At 44.5% G+C, this 27,967-nt stretch overlaps 1 protein-coding gene across 2 annotated transcripts; it reads left to right on the forward strand.

Annotated features, from left to right (window-relative positions):
* Nucleotides 1-511: 511 nt before the first annotated feature.
* Wdr45b (WD repeat domain 45B) lies at nt 512-27,958 on the forward strand. Of its 2 annotated transcripts, XM_052195551.1 has the most exons (10): nt 513-704; nt 6,428-6,502; nt 14,615-14,716; nt 16,532-16,619; nt 17,870-17,964; nt 19,336-19,526; nt 24,887-24,972; nt 25,767-25,868; nt 26,271-26,392; nt 26,731-27,958. In XM_052195551.1, the coding sequence occupies exons 1-10, from the start codon at nt 638-640 to the stop codon at nt 26,835-26,837; spliced, it is 1,035 nt and encodes a 344-aa protein (XP_052051511.1). In that variant the 5' UTR covers nt 513-637; the 3' UTR covers nt 26,838-27,958. The 2 variants fall into 2 exon arrangements, with proteins under 2 accessions (XP_052051512.1, XP_052051511.1); XM_052195552.1 differs by lacking the exon at nt 14,615-14,716 and having other exon boundaries at nt 512-704.
* Nucleotides 27,959-27,967: the final 9 nt, after the last annotated feature.

The raw sequence follows: 27,967 nt of genomic DNA on the forward strand, positions 1-27,967 counted from the left end.
ACAGTCGCCCGGCAGGGGATGGGGGGGGATCTTTTCTGTGGGGTTGTGTCCTATTAAACTTTGTCCTAACACGAGTTAGGGAGATGCCTCTTGGGGAATTTGTCTGTGAGAAGACGTGTCAGATGTCTGGTTGGGAAAGCTCGAGAAGACATAGGGCACAGTCCGTGTGTGATTCTTGGGGAAAGTGTGTCCGTTGGAAAATGCAAGTACCATCATGAGGAGTACTGGTGAACAAGATGAGTATCGTGGGAACGTGGCGAGGGTTTCGGGAGTCTGTGTGTTGTGGGCAGGAGTCCTATAAGTCCTGTCCAGCTTGTGTGAGTGCCGGGTACCCACCTCCCTCCGCAGCTTCCCCTCTGCTCGCCCTGCCCCGCCCCTTATGGACGCGCTCGGCGAGTCCTTGCCACCTACTTCCCAGGATTGCGTCTGGCGCTCGGCGCTGGCTAGTTGCGCGCACGCGCACGCGCACTCGCAGGACCGCGCGAACTGACGACGCAGCACTGACGACACACGCACGACGCAAGTCCCTAGGACCCTCGCTTCCGGCCGCGGCGGCCCTAGCGCCGCGCGAGCGGATAGAGCGTCTGGTTTTGAGCGGTATGCGGTGCTGAGGAGCGACAGACCCTACGACGGCGCCATGAACCTCCTGCCGTGTAACCCCCACGGCAACGGGCTGCTGTACGCCGGCTTCAACCAAGACCACGGTGAGACCCCGGGCCCACCTCTGTGGCAACACCCCAGCCCTTCCGGGAGACCCCGCCGACCCGACGCTGCCGCGACCGCAGGGCCCGGAGCTGTCCCGAGTGTCCCCCGGACCCTAACCGGAGACTCGTTACCCCTGAGATCTCAGACTCTGGCGGCTCTTTCAGGAAGTCTCCGAACCGCCCTGTAGAGAGACCCCCCTTTCCAACCCGGACACCCACAGTGGGGAGTACCAGCCACCCCACCCCTCCGCGCGCTGCCCACCCGGGTCGGTGGGCAGTGTCACTTTTTTTTACCGGGTACCTAGAACCCACAAGCTTACTGCTGGGCGTCAGGGTCTCCAGCGCTTACGTTGTCAGCAAGTGGCGTAGCAGGACCTGCCCATCGCGGGGCGGCAATTTGTCGTGGTTCTTGTGGGCTGGCACCTTCATGAAGTGTAGCTTCTTCGCTTTGATGCGTGTCCTAGCAGTAAACCTCGCCCTCCCCTCTAGTATTTTCTTCTGTTCTGTAGAATGAAAACACTTATGTGATTTGCGTTTTCGGGAACTGCCTCTTGCCTCTTGAGTTTGGGGTCTTGGAGAAGGTATTCTTGTTACTGAGTTCTGTGCTCCAAGATGTGGGCAGGAAACCCTCTTGGTGGGGATTTTATCCCCCGCCTCAGATGTCAAATTCCTGCCTCCTCCTCCTCCTCCTCCTCCTCCGCCTCTTTCTCCTCCTCCTCCTCCTTCTTTTTGTTTTTTGTTTTGTTTTTGTTTTTTTGGGTTTTGTTTGTTTGTTTGTTTTGTTTTTTTGAGACAGGGTTTCTCTGTATAGCCCTGGCTGTCCTGGAACTCACTCTGTAGACCAGGCTGGCCTCGAACTCAGAAATCCACCTGCCTCTGCCTCCAAGAGTGCTGGGATTACAGGTGTGCGCCACCACCGCCCGGCCTGCCTTCTATTTTTATTTTACATTTTATTTTATTTTATTTCATTGCTTTTTCCGAGACGGTTTTTCTGCATAACTCATACTGTCCTGGAACTCAACTCTGTTGACCCAGTGAGGCAGACCTCACTGAGTGCTGAGATTAAAGGAGTGTGCCACCATTCCCAGCTAACTTCCCTTTTCTAAATTTCCTCAAGGGGGAAAAAGGGTAAAGGCTGATACTTACAGTCTCCGAAAGTGAACTTAACTTTAATTTTGTTATTGTTGGAACTGGATCTTGCTCTCTTGTTCAACCTTATCTTGAGCTGTGCTCCTGGGTTCACAGCCTCTGTAGCAGGTGGGATTACTTGCTGATTCTATTGCCCCTAGCTAAGAAGATGAGTTGCTTTGATTTTTTTTTTAAAGTTTATTTTTATTTTTGAGACAATTGGCACCGTGTATCTCTGGCTGTCCTGGGACTCCCCATACTGCCTTAAAAATGTTCACCACCTGGCTGTTTTGATTTCTGAGGTGGGGTCTCACTATTGCAGACTACAATTGGCCTTAAACTTTTCGGATTCTCCTGCTTCTGTGCCACCAAACCATCCTCATACCATCTCTCTCAGGATAATTTTAAATATTTATTTTGAGGTGTTGGGGTATACAAATAATAATTTTAAGTAGGTGGTGCTATTGTGTGTCCCATCTGTATTTATTTACTTGGAGTTCATGTGCTAGGCATTTGCGGAGGTTTGAGGGATACATTCAATATAATCAAAACCTGTAGGAAAGCGATAACATTTCTAAGGTAGACCAAGGTAAGAGGTAGAATGTGCATATCCTGTGACAAGAGTGGAAAGCCTTCCTTTAGATGGAAGACAGGCAAAAGTATTATTGTTCTGTGAAGGCACAGACAGTTGTGGGAAGAGAGCAGTTGGAGTCAAGTCTGGTGGCCTTGAGCAGTATGGGATTCCTGGTGATTGCAGTGTTAAGTTTGGTCCGGTTGTGGGGACTGCAAAGAAGCAAGCACATTTAGCATTGACATGTGAGGGGTCAGGTGCTGTGGGTATCATCAAATTGAACATTCTGAATTTTCAAGAGCAGATCATCAGTAATTTGAATAAATTTTGGTAGTCAAAACTTTTTACAGAATTAATAGCTACACAATTCCTTAGATTAGCTTTTAACCAGGTATGGTGGTACACGCCTTTAATCCTAGCACGTGGGGAGGCAGAAGTAGGCAGATCTCTCTTGAGTTTGAAGTTAGCCTAGTCTACAGAATAAGTTCTAAGACAGCCATGGCTACACAGAGAAACCCCTGTTTCCAAAATCCGGAGAGGGAGAGGGAAGAGAGAATAGCTCTCGAGCTGGCAAATTGTCTTAGTTACTTTTTTGTTGTTGTGATGAGACACCATGACCAAGTCAACTTATACAAGAATTTATTGTGAACTTATAGTTTCAGAGGGTTAGAGTCCATGGCCAGGATGACAGTGGGGAAGCAGACATGTCACTGGAGCAGTGGCTGACAGCTTACACCTGTTCCACAAGCAAGAAACAAAACCTGAGACTTGGAACCTCAAAGCATGCACTGAGTGACACACCTTTTCTTTTTTCTTTTCTTTTTTTTTTTTTTGGTTCTTTTTTGGGGGGGTTGGATTTGGTTTTTTTCGAGACTGGGTTTCTCTGTATAGCCTTGGCTGTCCTGGAACTCACTCTATAGACCAGGTTGGCCTTGAACTCAGAAATCTGCCTGCCTCTGCCTCCCAGAGTGCTGGGATTAAAGGCGCTTGCCACTACCTGTGACACACCTTTTCTAACAAAGCCATTTCTCTAGCTTTTCTGAAGCCATAGGTTTGGGCTCTAGTATCAGCCTTAACTGGGAGTGGTGATACGGTCTTGTAATCTCAGCATTGGGCAAGTAAGGCAAGAGGATGGCGAGTTCAAGGTCATCATGGACTACATGAAGCCCTGCCTCCACAGACATAGACTCTAGTGCAAAGTTTCTGGCTGCAGTTAAGCCTTATGCTATGAACTCACATTAAACTATTGAGTCAGTCACAATTTGGTTTTGTATATACTGATTTTTAGATTTGGTTGTTTTTGTTTTGAGACAAGGTTTCTCTGTAGCTCTGGCTGTCCTAGAACTCAATCTGTAGACCAGGATTGCCTCAAACACAAAGATCCTCCTGCCTCTGCCTTCCAAGTTCTAGGGTTAAAGGCATGTGCCACCACAGACTGACTGCTATTTGTATATTAGACACCTGTTACAAAATTGAGTTTAGAAATCACTTTGTGTGTGTGTGTGTCTGTCTGTGTGTGTATGCACATGCATGCCCCTATATATGATAATGTGTGTATAGGCACACTTGCAAGCATACTTCTGTGGAGGCCAGAGGTGGGCAGTGGGTGTCTTTCTGTACCATTTAATCTCTTGAGACAGGGTCTTTCATTGTACCTGAAACTTGCCCTTTCAGTTAATCTAGCTGGCTAGTGAGCTGAGGCTTCTGGGATGCCCTTATCTCTGCCCCTCAGTGATAGGGTCCCAGGTACGTGGGACTGTGTTGGCTTTAATGTAGGTGTAGGGGATATGAGCTCAGTTTCTCACGCCTGCACAGAAGCACTCTTAACTATTGATACATCTCTAGCCTCAGAAATCCCTGTTAAGTAGGTTTACAAGGATTGGAGAGGTGACTTAGTTGTTCAGAGCACTTGCTGCTCTTTCAGAGGATGGGTTTTGGGTCACAGCACCTATGTCAGGTAGTTTTCAACCCTCTGTAACTCCATTTCCAGGGGACCTGATGCCCCCTTCCAGCTTCTCCAGGAACTTCATGCACATACAAAGAGGCACACAGACACATTAAAGAAAATTTGCCTACATAATTTTAAATTCTTGAAATTAGCCGGGCAGTGGTGGTGTACACCTTTAATCCCAGCACTTGGGAGGCAGAGGCAGGTGGATTTCTGAGTTCCAGGCCAGCCTGGTCTACAGAGTGAGTTCCAAGACAGCCAGGGCTACACAGAGAAACCCTGTCTCAAACCTGCTCCCCCACAAAAAATGTTGAAATTACTTTACCTCTGAGATATCTCTCCAGACTCGTTTTTCGGTTTTGTTTTTGTATTTTCAATGAGGATTTTTGGTTTGGTTTGGTTTTTTTGGATTGCTTAGTTTGGTGGTAAATCGTTTTCATCAATGGGTAACTTTTCTTAGTCAGAATATGTCACAATTAGCTGTTTTATCATTGGTGTTAGTATTTGTGGGTACCCCCTCATGAATATAGTGGTGCCACTGCTGTACTTACTAGATTAGACCATGTGTTTTGGTGAGCATGTGTTCAAATTCTGGGGTACTTGTATTCCTTCCTGTGTGCCTTCCACAGAGGAGTTCTCACTTCCACATCTCAGTGCGCTTTGGGTTTCTATGGTTTTGGCTGCTGTGCAGTGGATCTTACTATGCTGTTGTGTTTGTTTTTTTCTTTTTTCCTGGTTCTGTATATTACTAGACATCTAGATGTCCACATTCTCTTCTGTTCTCATGTTCTCCTCCTTTCTTCTGTTTTCTTGTTCATCTTCCTGGGTTACATGACCCATTAACATGAAGAGGATATTATAAGTTAGTACAATTTGATAACCTAGCACTTGAGAGTTTCATATTCCGAGCCAGATAAATTACATTTTAGAGCACAGAGTTGATTTAAAAATTAGTCCGCAGTTCACAACTGTCATAGTCTTTAGATCTCTATCTGTTGTTTTATAAGTGACTTGGAAAGTGGCTGGAAATATAAAATCTGACTGTAGAGTGCAAGAGATGGAGCAGAGTACCTCGGAGTCTTTGTGTTCCTTTAAACTCGTTATACAGCTGCTGTGAAGAACTAAGCTTTGTAAACATTGGACTGAAACAAAACAGAAAATGCAAGGTTTGGTTTTTCTTCTCTTAACCAAAATTTGATATGAGCAGAAGTTGGGCATTGTGTTTGAACTTAATTAATCTAGGTTTATGTCACTATGATTATAAGAACCACCATATCATCTTGACAGCCGGGTGATTTTTTTTTCAGTTCCTAGCAATGCCTTTTCTTTGGACCTTGACAGTCTGAGTATGTGATTGGGGACAGTGACTGGGATGTCCTAAGTCAGTTACTGCTTGTGACTAGGACAGAAGTTGGAGGGATCTGAGCAATTCATGGGATGAATTGGATATGTTTCCCATTTGGAAGAGTGAGAGTGTAAAATCTGCTATAAATGTGCAGACTGGGGCAGAGCTGCTGGAATGGTCTCTATCCTTTAAACTCAAGAATGAAGTCATGGGAGACTTCACGACTGCCCACTAGAAGGTCACTCTGGAGGTGGAAAGAGCAGCCTTTTGTCCCCTTCCCCAGCGTAGAGTCCATGCCCTTGCCCTGCCTCCCAGCATACGCATATGTCCCTAACTAACCTGTGTCCACACTGACCAAGATCGTGTATTTATTGTGAACCTCCATACACGTCACTGCCTCTTCAAGACTCATTATACTTGACATAATTCTCAGGCACTATGTTCGACGGAAAGGGGGAGTCTGGTGGAGTCTGTCCTTAGTGAGAAGTAGGTGGTAGGCCCAGTGTGTCAGCAGAACCTGGTCCGCAGGAATGTCAGAGCAGGAGTGTACAGTTGGAAAACTGCATGGTAAATGGCAATCCAAAGCACATCCCAGGAAATGGTATTTCTGGATTAGCTTTGGCATACTATGCAGTATGTATGGTTTGAACATGTGACAGCAGCCTTCCTGGACCCCTTTTGCTGACAGCGGTGTGGGGATTAACATGTATCTTTTGTATTTCTTGCTTTAGGGTGTTTTGCATGTGGAATGGAAAATGGATTCCGAGTCTATAACACCGATCCACTCAAAGAAAAAGAGAAGCAAGGTAAGGGATGACGGCTATCTCCTGGGTTCCCCAGGTTAGTCCTCAGTCTAGAGGGGAATGTGCCGAGAGGGAAGGAAAGCTTGGCCCTTTGTAAATGGGGCAGAACTATGGGTCTCCAGGAGTTCTGCGTGCTGGCTGTATTAGGAGACAAGTGTGGCCAGACTACTCTTTAGTACATTTTTATGGTTTTCCTCTTTTACATCTTCAGCCCCTGCTACCTGTGCATGGAAGAATGAGGTGTATTTAATGCAGGGCACTTTCTTTTATGTTTTTCTTGCTGAATGTAAAACTATAGAAAAATCAGATCATGGGTTTCATTTCAGTATATGGGACTCCTAAACTCATTTAAAATGCCCAGCACTTACAAAGCATTAATATCTGGGTATAATGGCACATATCTGTAACCCTGGCATTCTGATCTTAGCACACAGGAAGCTGAGGTAGGACTTTGAGTTCAAGGCCAAACAGGACTTCATAACAAAACAGTCTTAAAAAAAGAAAATTTTGCTTATAATGAAAAGTTATACTTCTTCCTGCTTTTTCAATGTCTTGATCCATGTTTTGTTTTTTAATTTTTAAAAACTAAAAAGGGGCCATGCATGGTGGCACACACCTTTAATCTCAGCACTCAGGAGGCAGAGGCAGATGGATCTCTGAGTTCAAGGTCAGCCTGGCCTACAAAGTGAGTTCTGGGACAGCCAGGGATCTACACAGAGAAACCCTGTCTGAAAAAAAGCAAACAATAAAGGTGTTTTGCCTACATGTATGTATATGTCTGTGTACTTCATGCTTGCCTGGTGCACAAGAGGCCAGAAGAGGGTATAGGATCCCTTGGAACTGGAATCATAGACAGTTGCAAGCCACATGTATGCTAGGTATTAACCCTGGGTCCTTGGGAAGAGCAACCAATGCTCTTAACTGATAAGCCATCTTTTTAGCTCCTTGTGTTTTCATGAAACTGGAACCAGAAATTGTGTGTGAGTGAAGTAATTGTGCTTTTCAGTTTTATTGGTTAGTAGTTCCAATTAGAGTTTTTGGCATAGTTTGTCTTATTTGTTTTTCTTTAACACTTAGCAGTTTCTGGTTCTCGTCTGCTGGGGTAGAAAATCACTAATAATAAGTGAATGGTTTCAGATACACCTTTGAGAATGAACAGACACAAGCCTTTCCTCCCCACAGTTGGGTTCCAACTCTGTACAAGAAAGGCCTCATCCAGTTGAGGTTGGACATTTCTGTAATCCAAGCACCCTGGATGCAGAAGCTGGCAGATCTTTAAGAGTTTGAGGCCAGCCTGTTACATAGTGAATTGCAGGCCAGGCAAGGATATACAGTGAAACCCTAAAGTGGAAACCTAAGGGGTCTTTGGAAAGTCAGTTGCATTGGATAGTGTTTTGCTGGGGCAGACACATTAAGGAGCGTTTTCCTGGACATAGGTGAAAGACTAAGGCAGACTTGTGAAGGAACGTTTCACTAAAGCAGACATGGGGGAAAGGATGTTCTGCTAAGGCAAACATGAGAAAGCACATGTGATGAAGGATTCTTCACTAACAACACACATGTATTGGTCTGCCTTACCAGTTGCTTAGTTGTGCTCCATTTGTCGGGACTCCATAGAGAGAACTGCACCAAAAAACTTCTGGCAGTGTGCTGCAGTTTCTGTGGACTTGAGCTGATTGTCAGTGATGTCAGCTGAGATAGATACATTGCCAAGGCAAGACCTGTGAAGGACATGTGGTGTTTGGAGAGTATAAATAGGACTCCACGGATAGTGGAGGAGGCTGAGCTCAGCTTGCTTATAGAGCTAGCTGTGCAATGCTTGTTGGTCTCAAGATCTTCACTGATCTTCCCTTCACTCAGAGAGGCACAGCCGAGAACTGTTCCTGGTGGTTCTGTTGGCTCTGGTCCCTCCTGCTGACTTGTACCAAGGGTGAGGCCTGGCTTTCTCTGCTAGGTAGTGCCACAGCTGCTGATTTGTGTTTGCTATCCCAACTCTACCAAACTGGGCTGCTGGTAAATCTGTTAAGTATTTGTGAGTGGATTGAGTTGTGCTGCTGCTGACTCCTGTGAACTGAACTGCTGATTTGCTGACAGTGCAGATAGGATTTGCTCCAAAGAACCCTGTCTAAACAAGTCTATTTCCTCCATATTCTTTCCTTTCCACTACCACAGAAAAGTTAAAGTTATAAGAGCCTGTCTCAAAAATAAGCAGATAAAAACAACACTGTCTCTGGAGAGATGGCTCAGTGGTTAAGAGCACTGACTGCTCTTCCAGAGGTCCTGAGTTGAATTCCCAGCAACCACATGGTGGCTCACAACCATCTGTAATGGGATCCAGTGCCCTCTTCTGGTATGTCTGAAGACAGCTACAGTGTACTCATATGCATAATAAACAAAATAAAAATAAACAAACACTGTCTTCTGTGATGAAACACCATAAACCAAAGCAACTTGGGGAGGAAAGGCTTATGTACCCCGAGGCACAGTCCACTGAGCCAAGCCAAGGCAGAGAGTCAAGTAGGGCAGGAACCTGGAGCAGGAGCTGATACAGAGCCTGTGTGCTGCTTACTGGTTTACTCCATGGCTTGCTCAGCCTGCTTTCTTATAGAACCCAGGAGTGGAACGACCCACAGGCTGGACCCAGGGCCCCCTTCCCCCTCTCACCATCACTAATTAAGAAAATGGCCTACAGGCCTAAATACAGGCAAATCTTATGGAGTTATTTTCTCTATTGAGGTGTCCTCCTCTCAGGTGACTCTAGCTTCTGTCAAATTGACATAAAACTAGCTACGTAGACACCAGAACTAAAAATAACATCAGTGTGACCCAACAGTAATGCCACTGTCATGTGGTGTGTTGTATCATATATACATACATTCACATGCTTCTGTTTTCTTTTTATGTGTGTGTATGTACCATTTGTGTGTGTTTGGTGCTGGCAAGGGCCATAAGAGGATGTTGGAGACCCTGGAACTGGAAGTACAGATGGTTGTAAGCCGCCATGTGCCTGTTGGGAATCAAGTGTGGGTTCTCTGAAAGAGCAGCCAGTGCCCTGTCTGCTGAGCCATCTCTTCAGCCCCTACAGTGCCTTGGGACTCATCTGCCTTTAATTCCTGTAACTGCTTTATTTTAGTGGCTCACTCTCCTGCATCGTGGTGTGGGAGCTGTGCACTGGAACAGTACTATCCTACCTGAGCCCTGTGCTGTTCCCCCAGTGTAACTCTTCCTAGTAAGGAGCCTGTTAGGGCTAGGGCTGTCAGATGAGCAGCTGCCTCTTTCACGGGACCCACGGGACTCTTTCCCACGTGCACACCGGAAGCTAGGGCAAGAGAAGCCCCTCTTGAAAATCCCAACTCTTCCATTGGGGGCAGCACTCTCATGTTACTCCCAGGCCTTATTTAGTCTTGTGTCTGCCGATTATGCTCAGCTCAGCCTTCTGAGCAAGATGGCTGATTCAGGAAGCTGAGAAGCTCAGGGGAGGGCCTGGAGTTATAAACAGATCCTGTGCTGGCCCCACTGCAATATTGTAGGATCACATGGGCACTGAAGACATTTTAAAAAGACACCTAGGGGTTGGAAAGATGGCTCATCTGTTAAGAGAACTTTCTGCTCTTCCAGAGGTCCTGAGTTCAATCCCCAGCAACCGCATGGTGGCTCACAATCATCTGTAATGAGATCTGATGCCCTCTTCTGATGTGTCTGAAGACAGCTACAATGTACTCACATATATAAAATAAATACATCTTTTAAAAAAATAGCCTAAGGATGATACATATGAAGTCCTGTATCCATTGGTTGTAGAGCTATAAACAGTGTAAAAAAAAAAAATCTTCATTCAGAAACACAGTTCTTGCCAGGTGTGGTGGCACATGCCTTTAATCCTAGCACTCAGGGCTAGAGGCAGAGGCAGGCAGATCTCTGGCCAAACCTATTCTACAAAGTGAGTTCCAGAACAGCCTGGGCTGCCACATAGAAACCCTGTTTTGAAAAACCCAGTTAATGAGGGAAGAAGGGAAGCCAGCAAGCACAGCTCTTTCTCTAGCGCCGTACAGAGCTGAATGGAATTCGAGTGACACATGCCTCACCTAGCTAGAGCAGGCAGAGGCATGCTGCTATCACTTTCTCTCTTTAAACAGGTGAGGACTACTAATTCTGCTTTTGGGTACCTGTTGATCTTTGGCTGCTAGGGGCTGGAGATACATGGAGGAGAGGCATAAACTGCCCAGCTCGGTTACCTATTTTCAGACCTTATGCTGACTGTAGTACCCAGTGCACCTACCTTCACTCATTTAAGATCACCAATGTTTTAAGGAAGGTACTAGAGAAATTGGAAGTTTGGAGGCAAAGGCCATGGGCTGACTGCTTAGCTGGGAATGGTGTGAAGATGGTTCACAGCTCTGGTGGTGATGGTAGAGTGGGCTGTAAAAAAAAAAAAAAATCGAAGCTAGGTAGGTATTGAGTGACCTCCATTAAAACATTAATTACTGTGGTTATGGCCCACCTTTACAGCTGTGTGTGCCTGCAGCAATGTCAAGATTGATCTGCAAGAAGTAAAAATACTTTTAGGTTACTTGTGATGGTTTGAGATAGCATGCAATATATAGTAAATTTCAGGCTAGCCTGGGCTATAGTATGAGCAGCTCCTCAAATAAATCAAAAGATAAATAAAAATGTTGTCTAGTTGTAGGACATTTGATCATACTGTGAACCCCAAGATTCTGTTGTTTGTTAAAAAAGAAACTGTTTCTAGTTGTGGTGTGACTTAGCTTTTAGCACATATCTTTAGTCCCAAACAGTGAAGGTAAAGTTAGTTTATAGAAGGAAGCATCTAATTTGAAAGTGATGTCTAATTGAATGACAAAGTGACAAATCAGAGAAAGATTTGACAGAATAGAATGTTCCCAACTCTCACGAGAAGAGAAGGAAAAAAGGCTCCTTAACAGAGAGTAGCCCAGAGAAAAGAAGGCAGTTGTACAGAGACAGAGAACAATCTAGACTCAGAATAAGACAGAAGATTAGAACAGTTTATAGTTTGAGGCCAAGCATTTCAGGAGAAGCTGAGAGAAGTCAAAGTGGAGAGGAGTTTGACACAGAACAGCTGAGTTGACCAGCCAGCCATAGTTCAGAAGAGCTAGAAAGAGTGAGCATATTCAGCAGCAGTAAGTGTGAGGCCGAAAACATTCTAGACCCAGTTAAGATTGTATGGAGGATAAAAGCTTCCAGGACTAGGCTTAGGTTAGCAGATGGAGGCAATAAGTCTCAGAGATGGCAATACAGGCGAATAAAAAAAATACTTTTACAGTGTTTAAAAAGAACTCCTTCCTTACAAGCTCTTAGTGAAGATCTTCCATACTTTATGTGAGTACTCAGCTTTCATGCGTTTGAGGCTGCAGTCGGGAAGTTGTCTCACTCTGAGTCACTGTTCTGAAGTTGTGCACCCACCAGCAGTTCTGCATTTCATTATTGGATAGAGTCATGTCTTACCCAAGGACTTGGTATTGTTAGCACTTGAACAGGTTTATTCTGAGAAGTGCTTTAGTAAGGTTACTAGTGAGTTTAAGGTCATACAGCATTAAACTTCTCTTCCATTTGAACAGAGACTAAAGAATACACTGGCTATATCTTGATATAATTCTCAGATTGCTGCTACTTTCTTAGTTTCTAAAACTCTTTGAACCAGCATTGAGAGTCACTCTCTTGATGCCCTGGAACTGAGAAGTTTTTAAGTAGAGCATCTTCTTGTTTGTATCATGGGTAAAGATTCTAAAATTTACTAAATTAGTCTTTCTTAAGTGCAGACCAGTGTTGTAGAGATCTGTTTAACATTTTCATCTAGGAAAAGCAGAATTCTTGCTTCTTCCTCCCTGGTAACTAACAGTTCTCACGTGACTTCCGTGGAGGCTTCCTGTGGGCACTCCTGCAGTTGCAGTGCTAGCCTGGTGCCTGATGTGTGTATCACTTAGCAAAACGCCCTCAAAGTCTACTTGTGCTCTAGCTATGTTAGAGGACAGTTCCCTTGTGGGTGTGTCCACTAGTGGATGTTTGAGCTAATATTTGGCTTTTGTGAACAGTGTTGCTGTGCTTGTGAACAAAGGCATTCAAATACCTTTTGTTACAATTCTTTTGGATATATACTACAAAGCAGGATTGGTGGCTTCTTTTTTTCTTGCTTGTTTGCTTGTTTAAGGCAGTATCTGTCTATTTTGTAGCTCTGGCTATCTTGGAACTTGCTACATAGTCTAGGCTGGCCTTAAACGCACAGAGATCTACATGCCTCAGCCTTAGAGTATGGGACTAAAGGTATGCACTACCATGCCCTCTGGATCTTGTAGTAATTCTTTTCTCAGGTGTCTGAGGACCTGGTGTTTTCCACCTATTCACTGATGCTTACTGCTTCTTGTTTTTCTGTAGTCAGTATGCTGTTGAGGAGGAGACAAGAGGCTTCAAGTTAAGGTGTAGTTAGACCAGACTGGCTTTGAACTCAGGGATCTACCTGCCTCTGTCTCCCCCATGCTGGGTCATACTGAGTTACATGAGTCCCCAAAGAAGGAGAGAGCTTGTCCCCAGGGCTCTAGTATTATACTTGAGAGAGCATGGGTGATCCTGTTATTACAGAGGACATAAAAATTTTTGCAATATTTTCCTCTAACATAAATAAATTGTGACCCAGGCTAGAGAGATGGCTCAGCAGGTAAGAGCACCGACTGCTCTTCCGAAGGTCATGAGTTCAAATCCCAGCACCCACATGGTAGCTTTCAACCATCCATAAAGAGATCTGATGCCCTCTTCTGGTCTCTAAAGACAGCTACAGTGTACTTATATATAATAAATAAATAAATAAATAAATAAATAAATAAATAAATAAATAAATAAATAAATAAATAAATCTCTTTAAAAAATTAAAAATAAATAAATTGTGACCTGACTGTCCTCCCGATTCAGGGCCTTCTGCATACAGAGTAGGGATTCTTCTCTGAGCTGCATCTAGCCTAGCCCTTGGAATGCTCTGAACATAAAGTCACTAGCTGACTTGGCCTTTGAATTAGGGCTTTTAGTACACTTTCACTTATTTGTTATTTATTTACTTTTGAAATAGTCTTTGCATACAGTACAGGCTAGCTTTGTGCTCCATTTTTGTTCATTTAAATTTACTTGCTGTGTGTGCATGCTCATGCCAATATGCATTTGCATGCATGCCGTGGTGTACATGTTGAAGTAAGGCAAGTTTTGTGGGTTCTGTTCTTTTTTTCTACCTTTATATAGGTTTGGGGCTCAAACTCAGATCAAAAGGCTTTGCATGGCAAACTCTTTACCAGCTGGAGCTATCTTGTGTTCTTAATCCTCCTGCTTCAGTCTCCTGAGTGCTAGGATTACATGTATGTACCACCATTGCTTACTTCTTCATTTATAGATCTTGTTGCATCTTAAAATATGAACTTGGGAGCTAGGTATGGTGGCTCATGCCTTTAATCCTGGCACTCAGGAGGCAGAGGCAGGTGGATCTCTGAGCTCTAAGGCCAGCCTGGTCTACAGAGTGAGTTCCAGGCTTACTTTGTTTTCTAAAGTAGTCATCATTTCTACTACAGATGATGTTTGGTTACAAGTTGATGATTAAAACTAAAATGTGTCGGGCATGGCGGTACATGCCTTTAATTTCAGTACTCAGGGTGCAGAGGAAGGACTAAAATGCTAGAGTCTAGAGGGATGGCTAAGCAGTACAGAGGACTCAGGATCAGTTCTTGGCACCACATGGCAGCACACAACTGTCTGTGACTCCAGCTCCAGGGTTTCTTATGCCCTCTTCTAGCCTCTGTGGGCAGTAGGTACACACATGGTGCACAGATGCAGGCAAAACACCTCTACACATAAAATAATTTAAGAATGAAATGCCAGCTAGGTCAGGCGTGGTGGTGCATACCTGAGCACTCAGAAGGCAGGGACAGCTAGATCACTAAGTTCAGAATTCCAGCCAGCCAGGGCTAGTAGAGTGAGACTCTGTCTTGAAAATAAGTAAATAATTAGAGAAGATAATAAAACGCTGAATATTGTATTCACTTTTTCTATTTGGTAACATTCTAACTTGTTAAATTATCTTTTTTAAAACTATCATTTCAGAATTTTTAGAAGGAGGAGTTGGCCACGTGGAAATGTTATTTCGCTGTAACTACTTAGCTTTAGTTGGCGGTGGAAAAAAGCCAAAATACCCTCCCAATAAAGGTATAGTAGTCCGTCTTTACAAACCTTGCCATGTATGTAGTGGTATACTGAACTTTGTAGGACATCCCGTGTCTGCAGTCATATGAGAGCTTCCCTACTAGACCTTTGAGGTGTGGATGGGTGGGAAGCATGGATGTCAACTGTGACTGAGTGTGTGGATGTGCTTCACCTGTAGGCAGGTGTGCTGAAAGTCAAGATTGGGGGTAAAGCACGGTTTAGGAATGGTGTTTCCCCTGCTGAAAGCCATGGACTTAGTGAGATTAACTCATTGTTCACATAGGACAAGGAGCCAGGGTGGCTGTGGGTGCATGTGCTGCAGTATTGGTGTGGATTTGTTATTGTATATGGTGGAGGGAATTATGGGGGAGACGTGTAATCTTTCTTTCCACTGTAGGTAGGCACCATTAGTTGGGCTTAATCTAACTTTTGTTTGAAGGAGGAAGTAGACATAGCTGATCTCTTTTAAAGGAAGAAAGCTTGAGGGAAAGAGGCCCAGGAAGAAGGGAGGCCCAGGGAAGGTGGAAGAAGGTTGCTGGAGAAGGAAGCAGCACATACCTTGGGGATAGTGGGACTTAAGTGTCAGTTGAGGGGTTACTGAGAGGGTAAGCTGGTGTCTGGTAGAGAATTGGACTAGCTCAGGTCTGATCTGAAGAAATGGAAAGGATTGTGAGTCTGTGAGGGTAGCTCACAGGGCAGTGAATGCCTGGCATTCTTGAAGCTCTGGTTTTGTTACCAGGCACCCAAAAAGAAAAGAAAATGGACCATGTACCAAGACAAAGGTGACTCTGGGTCCAATGTTTACCATTCTGGGTGGAGCTCTGTGACTATGGGAAATTTCAGCACTCAAGTGAGGTTGACCCTGCAGTTCTGCCTTTATAATTGGGAGCAGAGAAACGAAAGAGAAAGAGAAAAGCACTGTAGCTGTGAGTTGGAGATCTTGCCCCTTCCCCTTTTCTTTGTGGTACTGGGAATTGCACCTATGTCCTATATTCTCAGCTACCTGTCATTATTTTAAAAGGCTTTAAAAATTATTAGTTATTTATGCATGGGGTGGGAAGAGAGAAGTTTGAGGAATTGGTTCTCTTCCCACCCCATGTGGGAATCCCATGTGGATTCCAGGTACTGAACTCAAGTTATTAGACTTAGTGGCAAGGACCATTACTGGCTGAACCTTCTCTTTGCTACCTGGCTATTCCTTTTCTCCCTTTCTCATTTTCTCCCTTACACTTCCCCTTTCTTTATGGTGCTGGGAAGTGAACTTAGGGCTTCAAGAAGCATGCTAGACAATACTCAACAGTGTATATTCCTAGCCAGTTTTTCAAAATCTATTTATTTATGTGTGTTTGCATTTACACCACATGTTTGTGGGCATCAGAGAAGGCCAGAACAAAACATTTGGATTTCCTGGAATTGGAGTTATAAGTGATTATGAGGTGCCAGACATGGGTGCTCAGAACTGAACAGAAAGCATTCTTAACAATAAGTCCCACTTTCCATGTTCTGACACAGATTTCTCTCTGGCATTTAAACACTTAGTGACTATAGTCAGGTTTGCTTTAGCTCAGTCAGGTGAAGCTGTGTGTGAGTGTGTAAGGCAGGTTCATTCCTAAGATCTTGGCTATGCTTGTGTCTGTCGTATTAGGAGTGGGGCTTAAGTGTGTAGGAGAGGGTTCTGAGGTTAAGCCCCAACTAGCCAATGGTATCCTACCATTGCCAGGTACGTCTGGGTTTGCTTGGCCTCATAAATCAGATGCTATCTACAGTTCAGTCCTGTGGGCTACTTGTGACACCATATGCACTCTTCTGGTATTTCAGTGATGATCTGGGATGATCTGAAGAAGAAGACAGTCATCGAAATAGAATTCTCCACAGAGGTCAAGGCTGTCAAGTTGCGGAGAGATAGGTGGGTTACTCTTCTAAATGCATTTTCATTTCTTTAAAAATAGATACAGTGTATTAAAATGTCAGTAACTGTAGCTTTGGAAAAAGAGTTTTCTTTACTGTCCTGAGGAAGGCTGGAAATTAGATTGGTTTCTAGATTCTTCAGAGGGATAGTCTGGGTAGGCATGGGGATGTCCCCGGGTCTGCAGGTGAAGCCACAGCCTCAGGTGTCAGGCAGGCATTGTCAAATGCTGGGTGTTTCCATATTGAAAGTAGAGGAGTACTTGGAAACTGATCTTATCATTGATTTTTACCTGGTGAAAGTAACGGACTTTACCCAGCGGTGCTACCAGTATAGAGCTTGCCCTGTTTGCTTGTTGACCAAGAGAAAGCATAGGTTCTAATTTGATGTGATTTATGTGTCATATTCTTAAGATTTCTATCAGCTGTAGAGAAGACAAGAACAACTTACATCTACGTAAGTGCTGTTCCTGTGCCGTCTTTAGGCTCATCAGGGCGTGGCCTAAAGGCCCAACTAATTATCTTGTGTTTGAAAACTTTGTGGGTAGTATTTTGTTCTGTTTTTATTTTGTTGAATCAGGGTTTTACTAGGTAGCCCAAGCTGGCCTTGCTAGCCTACCTCAGCCTCCCAAATGTCAGGAGGGATTTAGGCATGTGCCATTACTTCTGGCACAGTTTTCTTAACTCTAGACATGTTTTAAGAGTGTAAGAGGGTAATTCTGTGATGTGTCTTACCATGCTAATGTTCTTGGTGAGATGTCTGGTCATGGTGTTTCTCTAAGCTCACAAGTTCCTCTAAGGCTATGCTCAACCCTTGGCCATATTTAGAACCTGTTTCTAACTGGAGTGATGATGCACATCTGTATGTAATTCCAACACTTGGAAAATAAAGGCAAGATGATAGGGAGTTCAAGGCCACCCAACTGCTTGTTTTGCACTTGGCCAGTTTGAGCCATGTGAGAACCTAACTCAAGAAATAAAGCAGATGTGTTGGTATAGACTATGGTCCCAGTGCTCAGGAACCAGAGGCCAGAGAACCATTGCAAGTTTGAGGCTGAAGCTAGCTGAGCTACAAAGTGAGACCCTGACACCCCCCCAAAAATAAAAAACCAAGCCAAAACAATAAAAAGCCCAGCCCTTGTCGTATGGGGTGTTTCCTGTGTTTTTCTGGGTTCAGTGTGGGAACAGAAGTTGCAAAGATGCTTATTTTACTTTTGAGAAGAGGAGCTCTGATTACATTTTTCTTTCCAGAATTGTGGTGGTTTTGGATTCCATGATTAAGGTGTTCACATTCACACACAATCCCCATCAGTTGCACGTCTTTGAAACCTGCTATAACCCTAAAGGTGAGATCTGGAGCAGATGAGCAGTGCTGGGAAATGGGTCCATGTGGATACCGAGGAGGTCTGGGGAGCTAGCTGTCCCACATGGTTCTGATGTGAGCAGTGGAGCTCTGGCTCTGTCCTGTCCTGTGCACACTTGAGCGAGTGCTAGCTTTTGCTTCCCTGCTGCCCAAGCTCCCTTAGTAGCATCCTGGGTAGGAGTTCTGACACAGCCTTGCCCCAGGCTGGGGGGCTCTTTCTCAGCTCCTTTCCTCCTTGGCAGTTTGGAGTCATCACTAGCCACACTGGGAGCCCCTGAGCTCAGGTCTTTCCTTCCTTTCTTTGGAGTGGACTATACTTGAGTTATGTATTCAGTTGTCATCGTCATGCTGTTTAAAAGTTGTGGATTTTTTTTTCTCTATCAGTTATATTGTGTTAGAAATTACATTTCTCACCTATTTTTTTCTTTTCTCTCTTGTCTCTTACACACACACACACACACACACACACACACACACACACACACCTTTATTTTTCTTTTGAATGAAGTCTTACTAGGATACTTAGACCAGATATGAACTTTGGGACTCGTCTTCCAGAGTAGCTGGCACACTAGTCAGAAAGCATACATCTGACTCTCTGAATGCTTTAGTTTATTGAGACAGGGTCTCAGCTTAGACTGGCCACCAAGTCACCTTCCTCCTGCCTCAGCCTTCTGAGTGGTGGGATTTTGTTTTGTGTTAGATTACTTCCTTTTGTTTTGTTCAGTAAGAATCTGAAGTCTCTTTTGGCCTCTCCATTATTTTCCAGTGCCTTTCTGCACTGATCACTGAAACTTTAAAGTTAATCTTGAAATTATGTCATGTCAGCCTTCTAGTCTTTACAAAAAGTTAGGTCTTTTAGTACTTTTATTCTTCCCCATAGCTCTCCCTATCAGTCTGTGTGTTGAGGTTTTAGCTGTGTCTTTAAAGACTGTGGATGAGGTAGATATAGACAAAGCAGGCTTTTCTAGCCATGGCCTTAAGGGATGTGCCTGGGTCTCTGAATCTTGTGGTACTTTTAGATCGATTCTAAGTATTTAAGGGTTTTTGTTATTGCTAGTGGAGTAGATTTTAAACGTGGTTTTTTTTTTGTTTTGTTTTGTTTTTTTTTTATTGTACTCTCAGTAGCTAGTATTATGAAAGACAGGCACCTGATAAATAAGTTGAATAGTAAATTGTTCAGCAAATGTTCTCAGTTATAAGCAGGTCTCATAGGCAGCGACAACAATTCCAAGGTAAATGCACTCCACAAATAGTTGTGACTGAGGACTGATGGCAGGAAGTACATTTGGGTTGGAGGAATCAGGCTTTGACAATTGTCATCTCCCAACCAGTTTTCTTTGTCTCTGCATAGGCCTCTGTGTCCTGTGTCCGAACAGTAACAACTCCCTTCTCGCCTTCCCTGGCACTCACACTGGCCACGTGCAGCTTGTGGACCTGGCCAGCACTGAAAAGCCACCAGTGGACATTCCCGCACATGAGGGTGTCCTGAGCTGTATCGCTCTCAACCTGCAGGGAACAAGAATTGCAACCGCGTCTGAAAAAGTAAGTGCAGGCCATCTGTGTGAGTCTGATCTGATTACGGGACAGGAACCAGGTTTTCAGACATTGTCTGCTTTATTTCCTGTTCTTTACAAAGCAGTTTGTTGTTAAAGCAACATAAAGAGAACGCTAACCTGGATCTAGTGACACACGTCTATAACACCAGTCCTCGAAATGGAAACAGAGGGGATGCTAAGGTCAAGGCCACTCTGTAGTGCCTTAGTCTTGGTTGTCTGATGACACTTCAGAAGTATCTTTCACACTTCCCTAAGAATATTTCCTCATTGAATTACCACAATCTTAAAATCTGAAGTATTGACCATTATATTAGTCACTTTTTATTGCGTTGATAAAACACCATAAGCAAAAGTAATCGTGGAAGAGTTTATTTTTACTTATACCTCCAGAGGGGGAATCTATAGTAATAGGGGAAACATGGCAGCAGACAGCTAGGCCAGGAAGCGGAGAGATCAGATCTTCAACTGAAACCCGGAAGCAGAGAGAACAAAGTATAAATGAGACTAGCCAGTGAATTTTTGTTTGTTTGTTTGGGTTTTTTTTGTTTTTGTTTTTGTTTTTTGGTTGGTTTTTTGTTGTTGTTGTTGTTGTTGTTGTTGTTTGAGACAGAGTTTCTCTGTGGAGTCCTGGCTGTCCTGGAGCTCACTCTGTAGACCAGGCTGGCCTCAAACTCAGAAATACACCTACCTCTGCCTCCCAAGTGCTGGGATTAAGGCTGCCCTCAGTGGTACTTCTCAAGCAAGGTTCTGTCTCCTAAAGATTTCATAATCTCCCCAAGTAGTGACAGCAGCTGGGGGCCAAGTGTTCACATAGTCAAGCCTGTGGGAACCTCTGCTTACCCAAGTCCCTATAACTGTGTTATCCTATTTGTTGTCTGAAGTGAGAACTGAGAGTTTATACCTGTTTTTAGATTATGCAGTAGGGGTTGGGAGCAGCTCAGGGATAACTTTGTGAAGTTGGTTCTCTTTATGCATTTGCATGGTTTCCAGGAATTAAACTTTGATTGCTAGGTTTGTGCTACAAGTACCTTTACCTGCTGACTATTGTACAAGTCTCTGAAAATTAGCATCCTTTTTCTGTGGTTTCCACTTGACAATAAGTCCAGTATCACTTTGTATGAAGTTATTAATTGGTGTGTATCTATTACTGGGTTCAGCCTACTGGGAGAACAGGCCACAGTTGTGGTCTACCCTGTCTAATTGTTTCCTAAGCTATGGCTGACAGACAGCACTGGTCAGAAGCAGAGAAAAAGCAAGTCCTGGGTACCAGGAGGCCTAGGCATCTGCAAATACTGCTGCTCAAAGTGAAGTTCAAAAACTGTAGATAGCCTGTGTTAGCCCAGACTCTGAAGTTCTTCAGCTGCCTGACCAGACAAGTACAGTTTTGGGTTTTGTTTTATTTTGTTTTTGAGACAGAGTGTCTCTGTGTAAGCTTGACTGCCCTGGAACTAACTCTGTAGACCAGGCTGGTCTCAAACTTACATACATCCGCCTGCCTCTGCTTTATAAATGCTGGGATCAGAGGTGTGCATCACCTCCACCTGGTGACAAGGAACAATTTTATCTAAATTTAGAAATAGGATTTTTCAAGCTGGGTATGTAGCATGGCTGATAGAATGCTTGTCTGACATATACCGATCTCTGGCTGTGCTCTCCACAACTGTATTAACTATGGTAGTGCACTCCTTTAGTTCCATCACTTAGAGGCAGAGACAGATAGATCTTAAGTTCAGGGTCAGCTTGGTCTATATATAGGATGTCTTAGGCCATAGTGAGACCCTGTCTCCAAAACATAACAAAAGAAATAAATAGCAAAGGAGAGAGAAAAGAAAAATGCCAAGTTTGCAAGTTTACAGGCCCCATTATTTCTCATCACTCAGTTGAAAGGTTGAGGCAGTAGGATTATGAAAAGTTCTAGGCTAGCCTGAGCTACACAATAAGATGTCATCTTTAAAAAAAAAAAAAAAAAAAAAGCTAGTATGGCGGCACACCCTTTAATCTCAGCATTTGGTGAATGAGTTTGAGGTTAGTTTGGTGTACTAGTGAGTTCTAGAAATGGTCAGGCAGAGCTACATAGTGAAACCCTTTTTCAAAACAAATTTAAAAAAAAAAAAACAAGTGGGACATAATGATGCATGCCTATAATTCTAGCTCTTAGAAGATGGAAATAAGAGAATCAGCTCTTGGCCAGTCTGGGGAGTCTAAGGCCCTGTCTTTTATTTATTTATTTGTTTGTTTGTTTGTTGGTTGGTTGGTTGGTTTTTTGAATTTGAATTTTTTCAAGACAGGGTCTATCTGTATAGCCCTGGCTGTCCTGGAATTCACTCTGTAGACCAGGCTGGCCTGGAACTCAGAAATCCACCTATCTGCCTCTGCCTCCCAGAGTGCTGGGATCACAGGCGTGTGCCACCACCGCCCGCCTGGCCCTGTCTTTTTAAAGAGGAAAGGGAGGTAAACTAAACTGATGTGAATGGCATGGCTCATCGGGCAAAGAATTCTTTTCATATCCTTTTTTTCCTTAGATTCTCTATTTTCACTTCCTACACCTTATTCATGTGTATGTAGATGCTCCTGTGCACATGCATGTGTGGAGGCTACAGGTCAACTTTAGATGTTCTTCAGATAACCTTGTTGGGGTTGAATAGGTATGGCCCCCATAGATTCATGTGTTTCAGTGTTTGGCCATAAGCAGTGGCACTATCAGGAGTGGGTGTGGACTTCTTGGAGTGGGTGTGGCCTTGTTAGAGGAAGAGCATAACTGTGTAGGCAGGCTTTGAGGTCTCCTATGCTCAGGCTCCCCTGTAGAATCAGAGCCTCCTGTCCACATATGGAAGATAGTCCCCTTCTACTGCAGCCTGTACAACTCTCAGCTCCTTCTCCAGCCCCGTCTGCCTTCATGCTGCCTTGCTTTCTGCCATGATGATAGTGGACTGAACCTCTGAAATTGTAAGCCAGCCCCAATTAAATGTTTTTTTCTTTTTAAGAGTTGCCTTGATCATGGTGTCTCTTCACAGCAATAAAACCCTAAGACACTTGTGTTTTGAGATAGTCTGTTATTGGCCTAAAACTTACCAAATAGGCTATGCTGACCAACTAGTGAACACTAGTGATTCCTCTGTCTCTACATCCCCAGTATTATTACAAATGTGTGCTGTTCCTGGATTTTTGAAAATGGGTTTTAGAGACTCCGCTTTGGCCTTCACACTCATACAGCCAGTACCTCACTAACTGAGCCGTCTCCCCAGCCCCTTCTTGGGGTGTGCCAGCCAGTCATTGTAGCCGAAATGATGAGCCCAGATTTAGTGAAAGAATTCTGTCTTTAAAAATGGGGTTAAGGGGCTGGGTGGTAGTGGTGCACACCTGAAATCCCAGCACTCTGGGAAGCAGAGGCAGGCAGATTTCTGAGTTCAAGGCCAGCCTGGTCTACAGAGTGAGTTCCAGGACAGCCAGGGCTATACAGAGAAACCCTGTCTCGAAAAAAAATAAACAAAAAAAAAATGGGGTTAAGGGGGCTGGAGAGATGGCTCAGTAGTTAAGAGCACTTGCTGCTCTTGCAGAGGACCCAGGTTCAATTCCCAGCAACCACATGGCAGCTCACAACTGTCTGTAACTCCTGTTCCAGGGACCCGGCACACTCCACGCAAGCAAAACACAGTGACATAAAATACTGCAGTTAAGGGCAGTAGAGCAAGGTACCGAGCATAGTTCCACACTGAACTATGCTGCCAGTCTTTTTATTAAGAGACAAGGGGTCAGTGTGTACTCCAAGCCTTCCTGGAGCTCACTGTGTAGCCTTACTTACAAGTCAGTAGTTGGGGAGCATTTTATTTAATTTTGATTTTGAGAGTCTTACTAAGTATAACCCTGGCATGCCATGAGCTTGTTGTCTTCTGGACCATCATGCCTGGCTCCAGCCTTCTCACAGATATTCAGTAAATAGACAAGATGTTCACCTGTCTGTTATAAAACATGCTCTGTGTAAAAGCATTTTACCCTGGCCAGGCAGTGGTGCCACACGCCTTTAATCCCAGCACTTGGGAGGCAGAGGCAGGCAGATTTCTGAGTTTGAGGCCAGCCTGGTCTACAAAGTGAGTTCCAGGATAGCCAGGGCTACACAGAGAAACCCTGTCTTGAACCCCCTCCCCCCCAAAAAAAAGGGCAAAAAAAAAGCATCTTACCCAGTGTCAGCCTGTTTCATTTTGTCAGCTACAAATCCTTTTATATTCTACCCTGTCACTCAGTCTGATCGGTATGCTCCGAGTCTAGTAACTGCAGCCAGGCTAATGGCTGATGCCTGCGATGCCAGCTCTTGGAAGCTGAGGCAGGAGAGTTGAAGCAGGAATGCTCATTGCCTCAAGGCTAGCTGGGACCAGCCTCGGCTCCAGTGTGAGACTATCAAAAATGTTTTAAAAAATATTTAAAATTTAAAAGATAAAGCAAACTAGTAACTGTGAGAGTGTTGTTATTCTGGTCTTTCTGGAGCGAGCACTGTTGGTGGGGGTTTTCATTTTTGTTTGAGACGGGCTCACTATATAATTAGGCTGGCCTCAAACTCAGAAATCTACCAGCCTCTGCTTTCCAAATATTAAAAACATGGTCTGCCACACTTGGCTTCTTTTAAAAAAACAAGTTTATTTTAAAGAAATACTGTTTTGACATTGGCTTCTGAAATAATTAACATTTTCTTCTCCAGAATTCACTTTGGCTTCATCTTGTTAGACTTGGTTCTTTCAGCCTTGTCATTGTTAAGGCTGAGTAGTGTGTTTGGTGGGTCAATGGATGGAGTGAATTTCAGGATCGCGGTGTATTTAGGACACTATCTAGCAGTTCAGTCAGCTTGGGAGCAGGGGAGTTTCCCTTCTGGATCTGCACAGGATGCTGCTGCATCTCTGGGGCTGGGGCTGGGAGATGGGCTTATGATACAGCGTTGCCAGGTCATTTCCCACAAACACTGACTACTCACTCATGTTTATCCCAAGACCAGAATTGACTAAGGAGTATAATTTTTCCAGGGAGTTTAATGCATTGATATTCTGGCCTTTTATTCCATGCTGCCCAGTTTGCTGAGAGGAGGAACACTGTCTGAGATGACATTGCTCCAGCAGGGAGCAACAGGTCTTTGAACTGAGGAGCTGGAGCAGGCAGGGATCAGTCACGGCCTCTCCACAAGGAGATAACTTAGGACCTCTCTGTTGTGCCCGAGTTAGCAAGAAGCTTACTGAATTGTAGGTGATGTGGGTGAGTCGAGAAAGGGCTGTTGGGGCCAGTGGGCGTAATATAAGTGGTTTCAGACTAATGAAAGAGTTTTAAATCATTGATAATAAAACACTTCACTGTTTTTCAAAGGGGACCCTTATAAGAATATTTGATACTTCATCAGGGCATTTAATCCAGGAGCTACGAAGAGGATCTCAAGCAGCTAATATCTATTGGTAAGGACATCACTCTGGGAATAGTAAAGCTGGGGTGATGGCAGAGGCATGAGGGTGCAGCTGGGCTGCTGGGTCTCATCTCTTCACTAGTCCCTTCACTTTGTTTTGGGAAGTGTGCACAAAGACGGAACATTGTGGGCCCTCCTCTCCTGTTGCAGCATGGATATGCTCTCTACATTCTGTCCATCTCTCCTCTATTCCTGCTTGCTTCCTGTGGTATTTTATAGTAGAGGCCTTGCTGATTTGTCTATAATTACTATAGCAAGTTGGTTTTGAGAGTGAATGCTTTGTCTGTGAGGTCCCACATTGTCTGTAGTGCTACAGCCCAACCACGCAAGATTTCATACCATGTGTACAAGAGCCTGACACCACCCTGGCCATCTCAAGCCTGTGGGTATTGAGCCAAATTTGGGAGACTAACCTGTGTGCCCTGGTCCTTGTGTGTAACACACTCTCCTGCATATCTGCTGTCAGTACAGAATGCATATGGCCGTGGCCTGCTACAACACACTTGATAGCCACTTCCTAATGACAGTGTATGCCTTTCTCACCTGAGCCTCCTGAAACTGCATGGAGGTCATCTCAGGAACCCCACACCTTTCACTGCCATATAGGCATCAGCCGTTCTGCCTATGGGGCCCTGGTGAACAAATTGCTCCCTGGACTTTTGGCTTGGATCCTGGCTCCACAATGGATGCTTAAGTGTGGGCTAGTGCATTGTGTGTGCTGAGGGCAAGAGAATTGGATGTCTGGTCCTCTGTATCTGACTCAAGTACTGTCTGGTTTCTCTGCAGCATCAACTTCAATCAGGACGCTTCTCTCATCTGTGTGTCCAGTGATCACGGCACTGTGCACATTTTTGCAGCTGAAGATCCAAAAAGGAATAAACAGTCTAGGTGGGTTTTAGGAGAGTTGTGGCAGGGGATAGCCCAAAATTAGGATTAATTACTTGGGCTTCTTGCAAGGACAAATCTAATGTCATTTAAGGTTGACGTCTATTATATCATTAATTTGATGTTTGTGGGGTTTGAAACTGAATTTAAGTTGATCTCAGCACCCATATTACAGCTCACAACTATAACTACTGTCGGGGATCTCTGGGCACCAGATATTCATGTGTTGCACAGATATATGTGCAGGGACAACACCCATGCACATAAAATAAATTAGATGGAGAGAAAAAAAAGCAACAGTGCTAAACTGTAAAGACTTTCATCAGCACTCTGGAATTAAGCCAGTAACTTCTGTGTCATTATCTTTGTGACAGTAAACCCTTTCTTTTCTTCTTGTTCTTACAGTTTGGCATCAGCCAGTTTCCTTCCAAAATACTTCAGCTCCAAGTGGAGTTTTTCCAAGTTTCAGGTTCCTTCAGGCTCTCCATGCATCTGTGCCTTTGGAACAGAGCCCAATGCAGTCATTGGTAAGCAGCCCATCTTGTGGGAGGCCTCAGCATGTGGTCCAGGCTGCACCAACTCCCCAAGTTCTCTTTTTCCCTTCTGTGGCTGGGCTGGGTCCTACTCGGAGCCTCCAAGTGCTAAGGGTGCTACTAGTACCTGCCTTGGAGGGATCCAGGGATGCTTGAGAGCAGATCTGGGCATTGTGAAGATGGCCCTGCAGCTGTATCCCGAGGTCAGCCCTCATTGGATAAGTATGTACTGTGGGGCTGTGATTCCCAGCCAGCTGTGCTTAGGCTCCTCGAGTCTTGTTTGGTTTGACAGGAAGGTAACAATTGTGTTTCAATATGGTCTCTTCTTCCAGCTATCTGTGCAGATGGCAGCTACTACAAGTTCCTGTTCAGTCCTAAGGGCGAGTGTGTCCGGGATGTGTGTGCGCAGTTCCTGGAGATGACCGATGACAAGCTGTGACTGTGCCTGTGAGTTCAGGTGACGCCACCACCCAGCCGCCCTGTGGATTCCTGGGGCTGGTGCCGGTGCCCCAGGCCTGTGGGCGAGGGGCTCAAGGCCCCCCAGAGGACCTTGGTCTCGAAGCCATACGCAGTTGTCTGCCTTCTTGAGCAAGGCTTCTCATTCCCATGTTAAAAGGATCATCATCATGGTTCTGCAGACACTCTGTGGCTCTGGGCACCTTGTGCCCTTGCTGGACACTACCCTTTAGTTCAGCTGTGATGCTAGCATTAGTGGCACCACCATACCTTCATGCCAGTGGCTCCCTGCAGTCCTGGGAACTGTACAAGTCAATGGAAGCTTGTAGGAATGAGTGTGTCAGGGCTTACACACTAGACAATTCCAATAAGATACTACTACCAGCTTGTCTGGTAGAGCACCCTCTGTCACACATGAGGAGCACTGTTCAGAGCACACACTGGGGAGTTCTGACTTTGGCCATTATAATGAGTCACCTAGACCTACCAGAGAGCAGAATTCTGTGGCACCCATTTGAGGTGCAGTCCTCAGGCTGCAAGTGGGGCAGGGTCTCCTGGTTTAGTTTGGGTTAAAATGGAACTTCCCCATTACCTTTAAGGAACAGAGTAACACATAGTCTTTAAAAATTAGTCCCAGAAGAAAGCATTACTTTACTTAGGGGCCTTCTCAGTACAGTGTCCATGTGCCTCTAGCTCCTGTTGGTGTGGGGGGTACTGCCTTGGCCTGTGGCGTCTATCCTGTCTCATCTCTCCCAGTATCCATAGGAACACACTAACATTGGGGATGGCAGGCACATCCTGGTACGGGCACAGACTATAGATTCTGTGTTTCTGTACCACCTGAGGTATATGTTTAGTTTTTTTTTTTTATATATATCTTCTAAGAAGCTCAGTTTTGCGGTTTTGATTTCAGGTTGCAAACATTTAAATTGTGCACAGCAGCAGGTTCTCAGTTCTGCCAGTTCTTTATGCTCCTGTAATCGGCTAACTGTGGATTTGATGTCATGTATGCATGTTACCTTATGTGTATTTAATCATGAAACTTAATTTTGCACACTTGTTTGTACTGTTTTCTTTGAAATAAAAGTGACTAATTTTGTTGTACTCTATCTG

This window comes from Apodemus sylvaticus, chromosome 10 (assembly GCF_947179515.1).
Source record: "Apodemus sylvaticus chromosome 10, mApoSyl1.1, whole genome shotgun sequence".
NCBI classification, from domain to species: domain Eukaryota; kingdom Metazoa; phylum Chordata; class Mammalia; order Rodentia; family Muridae; genus Apodemus; species Apodemus sylvaticus.